At 50.5% G+C, this 16,946-nt stretch overlaps 1 protein-coding gene across 3 annotated transcripts; it reads right to left on the bottom strand.

Annotated features, from left to right (window-relative positions):
• Positions 1-427: 427 nt before the first annotated feature.
• Positions 428-14,462, bottom strand: Cd177 (CD177 molecule). Of its 3 annotated transcripts, XM_013508721.1 has the most exons (14): positions 14,100-14,462; positions 13,872-14,012; positions 13,464-13,649; positions 12,418-12,540; positions 12,084-12,203; positions 10,869-11,009; positions 10,445-10,639; positions 9,176-9,298; positions 8,848-8,967; positions 4,525-4,665; positions 3,735-3,926; positions 3,497-3,631; positions 1,779-1,945; positions 428-1,102 (listed from the first exon to the last, which is right to left on the bottom strand). In XM_013508721.1, the coding sequence occupies exons 1-13, from the start codon at positions 14,200-14,202 to the stop codon at positions 1,824-1,826; spliced, it is 1,842 nt and encodes a 613-aa protein (XP_013364175.1). In that variant the 5' UTR covers positions 14,203-14,462; the 3' UTR covers positions 428-1,102; positions 1,779-1,823. The 3 variants fall into 3 exon arrangements, with proteins under 3 accessions (XP_013364175.1, XP_013364174.1, XP_005412491.1); XM_013508720.1 differs by lacking the exon at positions 428-1,102 and having other exon boundaries at positions 1,375-1,945; XM_005412434.2 differs by lacking the exons at positions 428-1,102; positions 1,779-1,945 and adding an exon at positions 1,966-2,427 and having other exon boundaries at positions 14,100-14,459.
• Positions 14,463-16,946: the final 2,484 nt, after the last annotated feature.

Raw genomic sequence — 16,946 nt, 5'->3', positions numbered from 1 at the left:
GTCACTTTCCCACAAGCACCACTGCACAATGACTCTTGGCTTCTCAGAATGTTGGAATGGCCTCCGAGTGGCTCCTTATGCCGCCAGATGAGATATTGTAGCAAAAATTGAACAACTTGCTGTACACAGTAAACTAACTGTGAAACTATTGTTCCACTTCCTCCATGGCCCAGTGCACATGGGTCTAGGACATAAGGGGAGGATAAGAGATATTCCTCCTACTATCACACTTGAAAACTTGTGGAAAGATGTTTGCCTCTATTCCCTGTGACCTTGTGCTTGTTGTGTTTTGTTTTGTTTTTGATTTTTTGAGACAGGTTCTCACTTCATGATGCAGGCTGGCCTTGAACTCACTATATAACCCAGGCTGGCCTTGAACTCTCAGCAATCCTCCCGCCTCAGCCTCCCAAGAGCAGGGATTATAGGTGTGCACTACCACACCTGGCCCTGTGTTTGTCTGGGTGAAGAATCCTCTCAGAGTTCTAACCAACAGAAATATGTGTGTCTCCAAGTTATTTTGCGCTCTTTGTCTGCAGAAACAACCAACCAAAAAGAGGGCTACCCTATTGATCAGAATGACTGAAACTGATTAACAAAGGAGGTTGGGTTGATGTGTCAAGGAGACTATGTTTTGAAGACAGGGAATTCCCTCGGGATATTTCCTTGGCTCAGTCCTCATTCACTGGAAAGTGGGAAAAAGCAATAGAGACGAGATCCCTCAATATTCACTCCCTATATGAAGGCAGAGTTGGTTCAGGCACCACCGCTCTGCACCGCAGTGACAAGGGACTATGGAATGGGCGTCAGAAGACGGCTTCTCCAGTGGCAGCCACTTACACACCCAGTACTTTAGCAGCTGTTTTGAGCTTTCTCCTTCCCCATCTTCCTCTCACGATGACCATGGGTGGTCTACCACTGTTATTGGCACACAGTTTACAGTAATTGTGCAATAACTCATTGGATGTGGCTTCTGTCTTTTGTTTTGTTTTGTTTTTGTTTTTGTTTTTGTTTTTTTCCAGTATTGGGAACCGAACTCACGACCTTGTGCTTGCCAGGCAGGTGCTGTGCCGGTGGCTTCTGTCTTAAGGACTCTGACTTCTATCTGGATGGAAGAAAAGGGTGCATTCTGAAGAGGAAAGGGTGCACTGTGGCTGACAGTTTTTCTTCCTTCTGCAAACTCACTCTTCTCTCATTATTCCTCTTCTTTGTGCAGTGCTTGGCTGGCCTATGGGGACTACAGCAGCTAGATGTCCTGCTTTGTATCTTTTTTATTTATTTTTTATTTTTTGGTTTTTCTCTGGTACCAGGAACTGAACTCACGACCTTGCGCTTGCCAGGCAGGCGCTTTTGCCGCTGAGCTAAATCCCCAGTGCCTGTCCTGCTTTGTATCTTCCAGTTCGGTCCAGCCAATAGGGAGCCCCAACAAGAGACCAGAGGACATCAAGTGACATTGGAATATTCATTCCCCAGCTTCCCCCCTGTAGGGTTGCAAGCTGGATGCATTTTTCAGCCTGGGATCAGAGGTCCTGTAAGGCAACTATTTCTAAAGTACTCTCTCTCTTTCCAGCAGCAGCTCCTTCTCTTCACCTTTTCAGGCCTAGGATGGTAGCAAAGACCCAACATAACAGCCTTGGGAAATTCTGGTAACCCTGTTGCTCTTAACCGCTCTCATTCCCTTACACCCATTAGCCCCTGACTTCCAGTTACTCAGCTGAGCTGAGCCCCTTGTTGTGCTGAGAGCCTGGCCAGTAAGGAAGAAGTTCATGCTCATGGTATACCTTCATCTCCCGGGACACGGCAGTGCTGAAATGCTCTGGGCTACATCACCCCGAAGGCTCTGCTATCACCCAAGCTGGAACGAAGATGTGGACCAGACCATCAAAGGGCAGACCTCGGATGAAGATTCTCTCCCAGAACTCCTTTCTTTCCCATGTCTTGTCTTTCCCTTACATACAGAAATCTGAGTATTAGGAGAAAGGACAGGGTCTTTATTGTCAGACACATGTGACCAAAGCTTGAATGTCTCCTTTTCCAAAGGGACAAGTTCAGCTGCTCCCAAGCTCTCCTAGATGTTATTATCAGGTGACAGAGTGTGTAGGGGTGTGGAGATATGATAATCCACAGGTGGGAAGATAATTTGGTGTCCCGGGCCATAAGGTTATGTGGTTACAGAGTTTAGGTGATTAGCAGGGGTTAAAGGTCAAGGAAAAATGGATTTAGCAGGGAGGTGAAAACCCCCACACCAAAGAGCTACACATGACCCCAGGCCCACTGCCCAAGCCAGGTAGGGGGCAGGAGCACCACTCCGTGGTCTTGTGCTCCGGTGCTCTTCTACAGAGAAGACCCCAATCTTCTGGACTTTTTTCAACAAGGATCTGGAACTTGCAGGCATGCAGCCTTGAATGCCAAACGTGGCAAAGAACCCACCTATATGGGGAAGACAGTCATGGAAGACACCTAAATCCTCAGACCCAGGAATCCAGCCCTCATCCTCCTACACAGAAGTTCAAGCCCCAGCGATTCCTCTCTCAGACCAAGAACACAGGCCCCCAGCCCTGCTCCCCAGGCTTCTAGACCCCTGGCCCCTTCTTCCTCTCACCTAGGAAACCAAGCGTGAACTCTCCTACCTAAGCACCAGGAGTCCTGGTGGCCCTTCCTACTTCAGCCCCAGGAGCCCGGGCCCCTAACCCTCTTGCTTCAGAAGTGGGGAGGAAGCCTTAGCCCTTCCTTTCTCAGGCCCAGGAATCCAGACTCCAGGGTTCCCCCTTCAGACCGAGAAGTCCAGGACAGCACCTCTCAACTCACACCAAAGAACCTAGGTCCCAGCCATGCACCAGGGACCCACAACATAGCCTCTTTTCCTGCGAGACCAGGTGTTCAGGTCTCTGCCCCACTACCTCAACCCGCATTTCCGGCCACAAGCCCTTCCTCCCTCAAAGCCAAGTGTCCAGGCTCTATTCACTTTCTTTGGGGCCCACAGGTCAAGGCTACAGTCTCTCTTCCCTCAGATGCAGGGGATCAGTCAGCAGCCTGTTTTCCCTCAGATACAAGAGTCCGGGTCCCAACCCTTCCTCCCTCAGACCTAGGGATTCAGATCTCCAGCACCTTCTCCCTCAGACCCAAGGGTCCAGGCCTCAGCCCATAGCCAGGAGTCCAGGCTGCAGCCCCTCATCCCTCAGACCCAGGAACTGAAGCTCCTGACTCTTCTCTTCCAGGCCCCAGCATCTCCTTCACTAGATACAGGAGCCCAGTCCTCTAGCCTCTCCTCCCTCAGGCCTACGAGTTCAAACATCTATCTGTCCTCCCTCAGACCCAAGAGTCCAGGCCCTTAACCTCTTCCTCAGGCCCAGGAGTCTAAACCCAGCCCCTCTTCTTCTGATGTAGAAGCCCAGATACCAGCCTTTCTTCCTTAGGGGAATGTTCAGGTCCCCAGACCCTTTTCTCTCCCACGGTACGGTCCTGGGTTCCACCCCTGTAGTCCCTGGGATCGACTCACCTCCACGAGTTTCAATGTCTCCTTTGTAACAGTGAGTGGTATTGGCAGGGCAGGTAATGACGCTGGAATCTTGTGAGCAAGATTCACCAAACTGCACACAGACAGGACACTGCAGGTATCCCAGGACAGGGGCATCTGGGAGACAGAAAGAAGACCGGATGCTCATCTCTACTCTCGGCTGCAAACAACTGCTGGAGCCCCAAGTGACCGTGTTTGTCCTTCTCCCTGGATCCCATACCTGGCCTGGAGAGGGAGGTCAGCAGGACACTGCTGTCGCTGGCGCTGTTGCACAAGTTGGAAGAGCAGAACCGGGCATAGGAGGCGACGATTATTGCAGGAAAGCTCGAGTGAATGGAGACAGTTGGGGCATTCCCTCTCTCAGGACTGCTACAGCCTTTGCTCCCCACAAGGAGTGATTTCTGTCCTGGGGCTGGGATAAAAGAGTAAAAGAAAGCTGGGATCATGGAGGGGAAGCTCTGAGGACAGTTGCAGCTTTGGAGCCAAGGGCTTGCAACTGTAATACTTCCCCTGCCCTGTTGCTCCTCAGATCTTGTTCAAATGCTTCCCCTCCCTAGAGCTTTCCTTGAGCATCTGTTGCAAAATTGCAGCTCTTGCCTTTTCATTTTCCCTATGTTCTTTTCCCTGCTTGATTCTCCTTTTGGCCTGTTTTACTTCCCTCTTCCCCTCTAGCATGCAAATCTACAATCAGAGAGCACGAATTGCTCTACAGTACCTAAACTGGTGCCCAGTGGATATTTTCCAAATGGACTAAGTCACTGAGGCTCCTAGGTTCCAGCACTGTGGTCAGCCCTTTGCAAGGATGACCAATTATATTCTCACAACCTCACAGCGACGTAGGTACTATCATTGCAATGCTTTGCCCCCATTTTGCATTAAAGGAAACCAAGGGACAGAGAAGGATAGAGTTGGATTGAGCTCTCTAGACATGAAGAGAAATGGGCAGGAAATTCGGGGCGTGGGTGCACTGGGCACAGTGCAGGTGTGCTGCCCTCTCTCAGCCCACACACCTGGGTCTGCGAGCAGCAGCGTCTCCTGACACACCTCCCCAGGATTACATTCCTGTAGCGCGCTTGCCTCCCAGTCCACCGGTTCTTGAGACAGGTCTCTCCTCACCCGCCACATGACCCCCAGATGACAGGTCAGGGTATCTGGGGGGAAGAAATCACCAGAGTCTTCATGAGCCGGGGAACCTGCCACACACGCTCCTCCAGGTCCCAGGCCAGGGAAGATCACACTGTGTGGATCACATTCCACGTTACCTGGCTGTGGAGCCCCTCACTCAGATATAGAAGGAACTCTAATCTTCTAAAGTCTTAGCTTGTCTGTTTACATGCAGGGTCCACTTCTCATGGCCCTTTCAGGAAGGCAGCTTCTCCCTGTGTGTGCGAGAGCCACAGTGGCACATCCCTATCTTCACCCAATCTCTACCTCTCTACATGGGCTTCAGTGTTCTCTCCAGTATATTGAGGTAAACTGAGGCCATAAGTTTCTTTTAACTGGAAACCAAGTGTTCTAAGCAAAAAATGCTCAGATGCCTAGCGTGTCCTGAGTACTTCCTTAATACCCAGCTGTTGTAATCGCTGTCTGTAGATTAGGCCATTTGACCCTCACCTTGGGCTGCATTGCCTCATTTCCTCATGGTTCTTTGAAGTAGGTGGAAAAATCATCATCAACATCTCCACCCGCAAGTCAGCAAAAGCAAAGCAAAGGACTTACTGAGTAGCTTGCCTGGTGTCAGACAGACAGTAAGTGGCAGAGCCGAGCCAGGAACTCGGGCATTCTGGTTCCTTTAGCTCAGGGTTGGGATGGGTGATGCAAGACAGCTATGGTGACCATCTTCACCTATCCTGGTCCTAGCGGACCTCTGGAGTCTAGTTTCAGACCGTGAGCTTTGGCCTTTTCTTAAGTCCATCACATGAGCAACAGCAATGTGCTCCATAAGGCAAATGCTCTTGGTTCTAGGACTCAGTGTCCACAAACACATACAACCTTTGCAACAGCCCCACGAAAGAGGGCTACTCACTTCTTTTTTCTTTTTCTTTCTTTCTTTCTTTTTTTTTTTTTGAGTAGGAAAATTTATTGGAGACAAAGCATGGGGAATCGGAATGGGAATGGGGAATAGGAATAGCTCCGGAGAGACAGGAGAGGTCCCAAATGGGTTGCCAACAAGCCCACCTCTCCAGGGAAGTTTTGTAGAACAAAATCGTAACATGGGTACAATGTGGGTCAAAATCATGGTCAACCAGTAAGATTGCAAGTGGGCCGGGGATATAGCTCTGCGGCACAGTGCCTGCCTAGTGAGTGTAAGGTCCTGAGTTTGATTCCCAGTACCAAATAATAATAATAATAATAAAGATTGCAAATATAGTCTCTTTGGTAATATTGATCTAACGGTAGGAAAGGTATATGGGTGACGTCATCAACTTTGATCAATACTCTATAGTCTTAGCCTTGTCTTTAGTCTTAGCAGTCTGTCTTAGTCTTAGTCTTAGCGGGGGGACAGGGATAGACCACCCCTAATGAGATCATGGGAAATCTCAGAAGGGTGACATCAATCATCCAAAACCTCCATTCATCCCTTAGGGAAGTATGTAAAACTAGAGGGCTACTTTAACACATGACAAAATTATGGCTCTGCTTCCTCTTCTCCTAAAGCATGACCTTTGCTCGCCTGCCCGCACTCCCCCTACCGCCTTCTTCCCCATCTTGGTCAATAGCAACTCCTTTCTTCCAGTTGCTCAAACGGAAATATTACATTCATTCTTGACAATGCTTCCTCTCACACCCATGTTGCATTCATCAGGAAATCCTGCCAAATATCGGAACCAGGCTGTCCGCCAGCACTTCCACTGCTTCCTTCCAGGTCCGAGATCTCATAGGCTCTCCCTTCCCCCTCACTCAGTCCCTTGTGCTCTCTCTAAACCCCTCTCTCATCTCTCACCCTGTTTTTTAGCCAGCAGCCAGAGAGATCCTTTTTAAAGGAAAGTCAGTCAGCCAATCTTCTGCTCAGAAGGTTTCCATAGATCCCCAAGCCACTCAGTATAAAATTCTCAGTCCCTAAAACAGCCCTACGTGACCTGGCCTCCCCCTACCTCACCATCCGCATGATCTGCTCTGATCTCTCTTGCTCACAGCTCCATCTACACTGTCTTTTGGGCTAGGGATGCAACACAGTGTCAGGGAGCAAGTGGAGAAGAGAGCATTCAAGGGTGATTGAGCGCTGCTCAAAGGTAAAGGGAATGGAAAAAATGGGGCATGGCAGTAGCCTGTGCTGCAGAAGAATCAAGACCTTGAGTGGCCTCCTAAGGAACTAGGGAGGGATCTGATGAGAACGGAGGGTCATGGCAGTCACTTCCACCTCAGGACCTTTGCATATGTCCCCTTCCTTCAGTGTCTAGAACAGCTGCCTCTCCGTCCCCCGTGTTACAAGCTTTGTAACGTAGGTGTGATATGTGGCAGGGGCTGGATGAAATGATGAGATTTCTAACACTCAACTGATCCTGAGACTTGAAGGCTGGTTCACTGGCAGGGCAGGGGCAGGAACCCACATCTCTCCGATTCAGATATGAGGCTCTTAGGTGCTGTGCTCTGACTTTCTTCACAAAGACCAGTGTCTGATTTCTTAGGGGAGTACAAGAGCTCATATGTTCCAGCTCCTTACTTCGTCTTCAGAATGGAACGCTGTTGTGACCCACTTCGGGTAGTCTGTATTTTGTATTCAGACCTCTCCACCCATGTGCCTTTGGGCGTTCTGTCATCCTGACATGGTCCTCTCTCTTTCTCTTATTCCCTGACGTCTTTTTGTATTCCCAGCTTCTGATGCCCGTTTTGCTGATGCTCAATGAATATTTGTTAACCTGGTGGGCTGAATTTAGCCGGGGAAGGCAAAAGAACCCTCTAAGGCTTAGCTTCGGTGCTGAAAACTATAGAATATGAATATATATTAAGAACATTGCTTTGTAGCATAATAGCTGTGTTTTGTGTGACACGTATGTGGTTTGTGTATACAGTTGTGTGGAGACGGGATGTGAGGGATGCATGCATGGTGCATGTGTGCACTGATACAGTCCATGTGATGTGTAGGGAATATGTTCTGTGTGTTTGGCATGGCAGGTATCCTGTGTATCTGTGTTTTGTTTATGTAAGGTGTATGAGGTGTGTACTATGTGTTTTGTGTGTTGTGCATTGAGTGTTCTGTGTGGGATTTATGAGGTTTGTGGTTATGGGTTTATGGATGTTTTATGAGGGGTACGTGGGAGTAGATGTGTGGCATATGATTTGCGGTGTTGTGTATGAGGCATAGTACAACGTAAACTTATGCTGGTTGTGTTTATTGTTTTGTGTGCCGTGTATTTCTAAAATGCCTTGTCAGTGATGATTGTTACCTAGTCTCAGAGATGAGGGCCAGACCCTTAGAACCAACATTAAACCATGAGAAAGAAAATGTCCCAGATTCTGTCCCTCCATCAGCCTTCCATCGTGCCACCATTAGGAGACGTTCACCCCCTCTGCCTGGCTTTGCAAGTGCATGACAAACATCAGTCTTACCCACTGATCCATTGTTCTGGACCAATATCATTCCCACACATCAGGTGGCTTCCTGACTTCTTTGCCTCGTCCCTGTGGATTCTCCTGCATGGAACAGCTCTTCCTGCCTCCTCCACATTCATGTGGCCCGCCTGGAAAGCTTCAAGTCACCCTCAATCCCAGAAGTACTTCTGTACTCACAGCCCAGTCTCAGATATCATCCTGTTGGGCCAATCTCATGCGCAGGTGAGGAACACTCCTTGGAACCAGCAGCCTGATCAACTTCCGGCCTTTGCACAGGTGCTTCCCTGTCAAGGAGCTTTTCCTCTTCTACCAGAGAACTGCAGCTCATCTTTAAGACATGGTCCACAGGTCACCATCTCTGGGAAGCCTTATGATATGTTCTTCTGAGCCATGTGTTCTCCTCTGCCACAGCTCTGATCACAGGAAGCTTTGGTGTCTCCCAAACCCGTCCAGGAACAATTTAGGGATGGGAGGGTCTGACTTATCTGAGGGCCTCATGGGAGACCTTGCAATCCAGAGTGATCTCACTTCAACCCTATGTCAAGGGCATTGATCCCAAGACTTCCCTTGGGCTACAGGGCAGGAAAACACTTACTGAGACAATCCAGGTCCTTTCCCTCTGTAAGGCTGAGCCAGCAAATGGCTCACTTTGGACACACTTGAGTAATAGACATCTACATGACTTGAGGCTGCTGACTTGGGTATGATGTCTTTTCGTGTCCAGTGACAAGCATCATCTTCCCTGAGGCCACAGTCTGGTTTTCCCATGTAGAACTCACCTGATTGAGGACTGCAGCTCTCACTCACATCCATGGGCCCGATGACCTGGGTCCCATTGAGCAGGTTGCAGCCTGGCTGGGGCATACAGCCCTGCACTCTCAGGTTGCTGATAATGCCCCCTGAGAAAAGCAGGACAGGGAAAGAGAAAGAGATGCTGACTTGGTGGACCATCCAATTCTCAGAGGGAAGGCCAGGTCCAAGAAACTAGCCCCACCCTCCTCTGAGTCCCATGTCCTACTTCAGTTAACCCTTACTGTTCAGGGACTCAAATCTCAGTGCCCAGTGGTCCCAGTTCTGTCCCCATAGGACCCCAGTGTCCAGACTTACCTCCTCTGAGCCTGACCACTCCATTGTAGCAGTGCGTGTATCCCGCTGGGCAGATCTGCTGTGGTGGACTTTCTGGACAGTCACCTCTAGACAAGCAGAGTGGGCAATGCAGGGTCCCTGGGACTGGGGAGGGGACAGAGTGAGGGACATTGAGAAGGTTCTGATTAGGATCACATGCCTTCCTCGCACCAGGCTGTGCTGGTCCAAATTACCAACCTACTCAGTCCCCACTACCCTCCCTCACACGTCCTACTGGGGCTCGTTCTTGTAGGTCCAGCTGCAGGGAATTCGGAATGTGTGACTAGAGAGAGAGAAGGAGCCAGAAGTAATGTGATCTCCTGATGGACAGCTGGGGCTGAGCGCAGTAGGAGTGCTCAGGAAACCAGGAAGCTAGGGGCTGGGGATTTAGCTCAGTGGCACAGCGCCTGCCTGGCAAGTGCGAGGTCGTGAGTTCGATTCCCGGTACCGGAAAAAAACCAAAAAACCAAAACCAAACCAAACCAAACAAACCAGGAAGCAGTAGAAGAGGGGTCTTATGCGGTTCAATCCAGACAGCCTTGGCCAAGGGTGGCAGAGAGTGCCCTGGAAGAAACCATGGCTCCCCCTACAAGTTTACCAAATAGTCGAAGTAGATAAGATGTTCTCTTCACAAAATATCCCAGAGGATAAAAACGTAAAACATTGCCCCAAACTCTAACATAGGCTGGAAAAGAAAACATCACAGCCCAATCTCCTTTCAGAAGTGGAAATAGAAATGGCCCCAATGAGATATCACTGAACCAAACCCAGGAGTGTAGGAAGGATTGTGCAGAAAGAGGACGTTAGCATCGTGCCAAGAGTCAGTCTTGGTGCCATAACACCCAAAATCAAGTTTGGAGCTCCAGAACTATTGGAGAAAGTTGGATGGGGAGGGCTGCGGGGCATGTGAACAGTGCAGTGGACGGGGTAGGGGGGAGTGAGGGAGGAAGAGATGAAGAGTGAGGAGCGAGGGAAGGATCCTGAGAACAAAGCAAGGGAGCAATCAGGGAGGGGTGTAGCCAGTGAGCTAGCAGGGCTACCATGCAGCAAGAGAGTGTCTGTAGGGCCAGGGATGTAGCTCGGAGGCACAGCCCCTGCCTGGCAAGCAAGAGGTCCTGAGTTCGATTCCCAGCATCAAAAAAAAAGAGAGAGTGTCTGTAAATGACCAGCCCATGTGCTCACTTCAACCCCTCAGCCCTGGCCTTACTCTTAATATGCCATTCCTTCTCTTCTTGCAGGGTTCCCGCCTACCTTTGGCATCTGCAGAAGAAGGGGGGGTCCAGAAAGCCTCTGTGGTGGACAGGTCATTGCAGAAGTCCCTGTGGCGGCACACTCGGGTATAGGAGACAACAGACAGCCCAGGGCCTTTCCTGTGCCAGGTGACTCGGGGCTCTTGGTCCTTTGCCTCAGTGCAGCCCTTGGTGATCACCACCTCCACTTGGGCCCCTGGATGGAGACACAGAGGCAGGTTTGGGTGGTGTTCAGGGCTGTAGGGTCCTAGAGAGAACTTTAGCATCATGCAGTGGGTGAGATGCTGGAAAGTTGCAGAAGTCCTGCAACTGCTGTGGAGGCAAGATTATTCCTGGCATTTGGGAAGGGATTCCAGATCCCCTGGAACCTAGGGCAGGGCTGAATAGGAAGAGGCAGAGCTCAGCACCTCAGTGGCCCTTCTCACCATTCACTATGAGAAGCACCGTGTCTTGACACCCCTCGCCGATCTCGCAGGTCTGCCAGCCAGCGGTCCATTCTACTGGAAAAGTCGACACATTCCTTACGGTTTCTGATGATTCTCTTTTGCAGTCCAGAACTTCCACACCTAGGATGCAAACAGAAAATACAATTGAGCAGGTTTCTGTACCCAGTTTCTTGGGGAATCTACTGCCAGGTCAGGTCCCCATTCACAGGGAGCAACAAGTTGACTTCTCTTAGCCAGCCTGTAGGTGCAGAAGGCTAGAAACCCGGATGTGAGTGACCCCCAGCTCATTTCCTCAGGTTTGCCGCTCTCGCCGGGGGGACAGACTGAAACACCAAATGAGAGTGTCTGCCGACCTTCACTGTCCTTGAAGCTCTATGGGTTAGAGTGAAGCAGGCAGATGAGGAAACTGGGTCATGGAGAGGGAAGTCCGTGGAAGCCAGGACTCTGTTTTTACCTTTTTTCTCCACCCTGACCCCACCTATCTTGCAAGCCTTCTTTGGGAGATGCTCTGTGACACTCCAGCTGTCTGCTGTGTGCCAGGCTGGCCACATAAAGTAGGCGTGGGGGAAACTCTCACCCAGAGTCTCAATGTAACTCTGCTTCTATGTCAGTCCTAAAGCCCCATCAACTGCCTCTTTTCTTTCCTTCCTCTGCAGTCAAGCTACTGGGGTGCTCCCGGACTGTAGGGATGAAAGAGGATGGTAGAGAGACCCAGGGTTACCTAAACTCAGGAATATGGAGAATAGAATTGGAATCAAGCAGTCACTCTGAGCATTATAACAAGCAGGTGGTTCTGCAGTGACAGCTGTACCAAGTCACATTCAGAGTCACTTTGTGACCTGTCGCACCCCTGACTTTCCCACTCACCTCCCTTGAGCACATGGATGAGCCACTCTAATTTAGTTGGTGCGGGATCATTTAAAATGCTACCAGTGCAATCCTGTCCTATACATACGTCCCCTGCCCCACCCTCCCTCCCTCTCTCTCATTCACAGGGACACCTCATGGTAGCACACTGCCTTGAAACCCAGGGAACCCCTCATTTTGCACATGCCTGACTGAGTAATAAATGCCTACATGAGTCGGGGTTGCTGGCTTTGGTATGATGTATTTTATAAGTTCCATACTGCTGAGCAGCGTCTTCCCCAATCCTGCAGTGCAGCCCATTGCCCGGTTTTCCCATGTAGAACTCACCAGATTTAGGACTGCAGTTCTCACTCACATCCATGGGCCCGATGACCTGGGTCCCGTTGAGCAGGTTGCAGCCTGGCTGGGGCATACAGCCCTGCACTCTCAGGTTGCTGGCGATGCCCCCTGAGAAAAGCAGGACAGGGAAAGAGACAGAGTGGACCACCATTGACTTGGTGGACCATCCAATTCTCAGAGGGAAGACCAGTTCCGGGAAGCTAGCCCCACCTCCTCTGAGCTCAGTGTCCTCCCTCAGTTTACTCTTATTATACAAGGACTCAAATCTCAGTGCCCAGCGGTCCCAGTTCTGTCTCCATAGGACCCCAGTGTCCAGACTTACCTCCTCTGAACTTGAGCACTCCATTGTAACAGTGCGTGTATCCTGCTGGGCAGATCTGCTTTGGTGGATTTTCTGGACAGTCACCTCTAGAAAAGCAGAGTGGGCACTGCAGGGTCCCTGGGACTGGGGAGGAGACAGAGTGAGTGGCACCGAGAAGGCTCTGGATTTGGAGCCGGCGCTTCCCCATTCCTTGGCTATTCTGGTTCAAATAACGCAGTCTGCTCAGTGCATACATGCTCTTCTGTGGTGCTTCTCATGCAGGCCCAGCTGTAGGGAATTAGGGATGTGTGACCGGCGGGAGAGCAGGCGCCAGAGGTAATGTGCGCTCCTGAGGGACGCCTGGGGCTGAGTGCAGGGGAGGTGCTAGGGAGCCAAGGGGCAGAGGAAATGGGTCTTCTGAGGCTGGACTCGCACTGCCTTGGCCAAGGAAGGAAAGGATGCCCTGGAAGAAACCACTGGCTTCCTCCATGAGTTCTGCTAAGCAGTTAATATGGCTAAGGTGCGCCGGTCACAAAATAGTCCAGAGGAGGAAAGCACAAAGCTGTCCCAAACTATATAACACCGCGCCGGGACAGAGGACCATTACAGGCCAAGTCCTTTAGGAACAGGAAATAGAAAAGCCCTCAGTGAGACATTGCCGAAGCAACCCCAGTAATACAGGAAGAAGGAATGTGCAGAGTGAGCATGTGAAGATCATGACCAGAGGCTGCATTGGTGCTTTAATAGCAGAAAAGCCAACCGAGCTTTGTGCTCAGGGATGTTGGACGAGGCTGGCCAGGGGATGGCTGAAACACACGTGGCCAGCACAGCGGGAGGTAGCGGGGAGTGAATGAGGAAGAGGTGAGAAGTGTCAGACCAGGAAGGATCCAGGGAAGAAAGGAGCAAGGAGGCAGCCAGGGGAGGCCATAACCGGCGCGCTAGCAGGGCTGCTGTTCAGCAAGAGGAGGCCTGGAAACAGCCCTTGTGTGGCCAGTCAGTCCCTCAGCCCAGCCCGCTTCCTTCCTGACAGCCCTTCCCTCTCCTCCTCCGGCATTCCTGCTTGGCACCTGTAGCAGAGGGCGGGGCCCACAGCGGGGTTGTGGTGGGCAGGTTGTTGCAGAAGTCTTCGTGGCGGCACACCCGGGTGTAGGAGATGATGGAGAGCCCGGGACCTGCCCTGTGCTCAGTGATTTTGGCCTCTTGGTCCTTTTCTTCAGTGCAGCCCTTGGTGAGCACCAAGGTCACTTGGGGTCCTGGATGGACAGAGAGGATGGCAGGCAGGGTTGGTGTCAGGGCTCCAGCATCCTAGAGGGTCAGGATTGGCGTGCTGAGCTAGGGAAGATTCTGAGAGGAGTGGACTGTGCACCGGAAGGGTTGTACCTACTGGGTTAGAGACCTCCAGAACCCTCTCAAGGGATGCCGGGGGAAGTACTGATTCTGGGGGACAGCTCTTGGCAAGGAGGACCCCTTCTCACCATTTTCTATGAGTACCAGTGTTTCTCGGCAACCTTCGTCAGCCTCACAGTCTGTCTGGGAAGTTGTCCATTCAAGGGGTAGTTCTGATACATTCCTCACCGTCTCTATGGTACCCCACTGACATCTCAGGGTCTGCGCACCTGTGATAGGGAGAGCAAACCCATCTTAACAGCTTTCCTTGTTAGACTCCTAGGAAAATACTCGTTTCACCTGGGGTCTTCACTTACCGGGCAGCAGGAAGGTGACCCCCAGGAAGGCCAGCAGTGGTGCAGGGCTCATGTCCAGGTGATGGCAAAAGTCTACCACAGACTCTCTCACCAGGTAATGCATCCTTTTTATACCTCGCAATGCCAGGGCAGCTTAGGAAGGGTGTGTAGCGGCCCACCCCTCCAAGGAAGGCCACGGCCCCACCCTCTGAGCTGTTACTGCTTGAAAGCCTTAGATACCAGGTGCCCCTCCTCCTCCAGACCCAGAAGTCCAGGCTCCAGCCCTCTTCCTTGAGGTAGGGGAATTGGGGCCCTAGATGCCCTCCACATTAGAAAGAGTATCTGAACACAGGTCCTACTCTCTCAGACCTCTAGGCCTCTTTCTTCCTGATCCCAGCTATATGGGTCCCCTCCCCCCTCGGTCTCAGGGTACTTTGGGAGGACAATTTCTTCATATCTGATCCTCTAGCCAACTTCAACGCCAACGGAAGTGGCCTAACTGCCTGTTAGGACACTGCAGTCTGTAGGGTCTTTTCTCAAGTTCTTCCTGACATACGATCTGCTCCCCTCAGGCTTTCCGTTTCTCTTTTTTTCTTCCTGCCAGTATTGCCTTTTTTATTCCCCTTTTTGTGATTTTTAAGCTTTCTCTTCTCTTCTCTCCCCTTCTAGCACAGCATAGCCATGAGGTCCCACCTGGGAAGGAGGGGAGGTATGGTACAGGAGGGAGGTGGTGGCGGAGCCCAATATCTGTGAAGAATTAGGATATTCCCTGACATCACAAAATTTCTATGCCACAAAGATACAGGAAAGGAAAATGGCTTTTCACAAAATAATACCTACAACTGTGACTTATTTTTGTTGTGTAAATCCTCCCAACACATCTGATTTTGAGTTACCAAAAGTTCACCAACCAGTTCCCCAAATTCCTTCTATATTTATCCTTCAACTTTCCAAGCCTATGCAGACTATCACCTTGGGCAGAGAGGAGACAAGAAAAATAAGGGCTCTCTGTCATGACTGCAGATGCCAGATGCAGATATATACAAAAGCAATCAGAGGGGCAGGAGCTGGAGGGCCAGAATAACAGCAGAAGAGAAAGAGAAGTGAATATGCAATTTGAAACTACGTATTTGTCTCTGCCATCTGTATACATTGTATTCTTTTTTCTTCTTCTTCTTCTTTTTGGTCTTCTTGAGACAGGATCTCGCTATGCAGCTCAGGCTGGCCTGGAGCTCACTTTGTAGCCCAGGCTGGTCTCAAACTTGCAACAATCCTCCTGCCTCAGCCTCCTTAGTGCTGGGATTACAGGCTTGCGCCACCACACCCGGCAATATTGTATTCTTATTTGTGCTTGCAAATTTAGCATTTGTCAGGCAGGTAAGAACATGTTTTCCCTATCTCCTACAGTGACTATACTACCTGCATACTCTAGAGAGGATATTCAGTGAGTGACTGAGCCGATGGAGGGCAGGGCGGACCTTTCTGAGAAGGCCATGTCTGAGTTGCGAGCAGAACAAGAACGGAAAAGCAGCTGTGGACAGACATGCGGGAAGAGCATTCGCGGCAGAGGGAGGATCATGCGCAAAGTCCTTGCGTTTAGCTCAAGCTTAGCATATGCAAGGACTACTAAAAAGGCCGGTGGCTGGGCTGTCCTGTGTGAGAGTGATGGGAGATCCGAGCAGCGTGGCTGGCTGCATCTGGCAGCGCAGGCCTAACGCACATTACTAAGGCAGCATTCTTGGGCATCAGGCAGATCTCATGTGACGACAGCAAAGGCTGAGATGGGTCTGTTTAGTTACAAGTCTAACTATCCTTGGTCTGTGAAGCTTCGCTTACTATCAGGCCCTACTCTGGACTCTTGATTATGGGCCACGAGTTACTGACTACCTTTCTCTGTTCGCTATTCTCTTCTCTCAGTAGATGCATTGGTTACTGCGTGGATTGTGGTGATGATTAAAATCTACATATGAGCCGAAGTAGGGTCTCAACAAGTGATAAAGATAATTAATATTATGGTTCCTTACTCTGTTGCAGGACCTGGTCCAACTATTCATGGGGAGTAATCACAGCTACAAAAGGCCCTATTAGTAGCCCAGTTTCATTGGTAAAGACACCAAACCTCACAGGGGCTAAATAAATTGCCCAAGGCTGCACAGTTTGGCAGAGATGCCTGCCCCGCAAAGACCCATACTCCCTGTCCTGAGTTTGGGGCCACGTTTTCTCCCTTTACCTCTAGGTGAACCGTGTGGCTACTTGCTACACATGGAATCTGGGCCGAAATGACTGCTGTTACTTTCTACATCTGTGGTTGAGAAGAGATGTTGACATCAAGGTGACCCTGATGGCATTGGGTCAGAGTGACACATGGAAGACAACAGAGCTCCCCTGGGTCTCAGTCTTTGGGTGTCTGAGTGAAGCAGAGTGCACTGTCCCCCTCTTCCAATACTCCACCTAGTAGGCACGATGCAAGTAAAAGAGCTATTATGTGAAACCATGGAAATGTAACTTGATGATGCCTTTATTACAGTTGCTATCACTTATTGATAATACCCACAGCTAGAAAATACTCTCCTCAGGATGAGTATCCTAGAAGCAGAGCCTGAGAGAGGGATTCATCTTCAAGTGCTTTACTGAGGGGAAGTTCTCAAGAGAGGAGGCGTGAGGGAAGCAGGCGGGCGAGGGGAGAAAGCATAAGGAAGAATGTTTCTCATGGTAGTTAGATCCCAGATCCGCTCGCTGTAGTTAGATCCCACACATTGCATCACAGAGCTGACCACCAAGAAACAAGACCACCATTTACATCCCCAGGAGAGTTAGATATTACCAAGGCCTGTCCCTGAGCTAAGAGAGTGAAGAGTGTGCAGTCCG

Source organism: Chinchilla lanigera, unplaced genomic scaffold (genome assembly GCF_000276665.1).
Source record: "Chinchilla lanigera isolate Chin_1 unplaced genomic scaffold, ChiLan1.0 scaffold00154, whole genome shotgun sequence".
NCBI lineage: Eukaryota > Metazoa > Chordata > Mammalia > Rodentia > Chinchillidae > Chinchilla > Chinchilla lanigera.
The sequence above is the reverse complement of the archived record's forward strand: the minus strand, read 5'-3'. Positions and strand labels throughout refer to the sequence as shown.

Excerpts from the sequence above, each read along its gene's own strand:
- Cd177 (XM_005412434.2), bottom strand. The coding sequence starts at position 14,202 with ATGCATTACCTGGTGAGAGAGTCTGTGGTAGACTTTTGCCATCACCTG. Across the intron at positions 14,013-14,099 it reads GGTCACCTTCCTGCTGCCCG|GTGCGCAGACCCTGAGATGT; the intron begins GTAAGTGAAGAC and ends TCCCTATCACAG. Across the intron at positions 10,640-10,868 it reads GGTGCTTCTCATAGTGAATG|GGGCCCAAGTGGAGGTGGTG; the intron begins GTGAGAAGGGCC and ends GTCTCCATCCAG.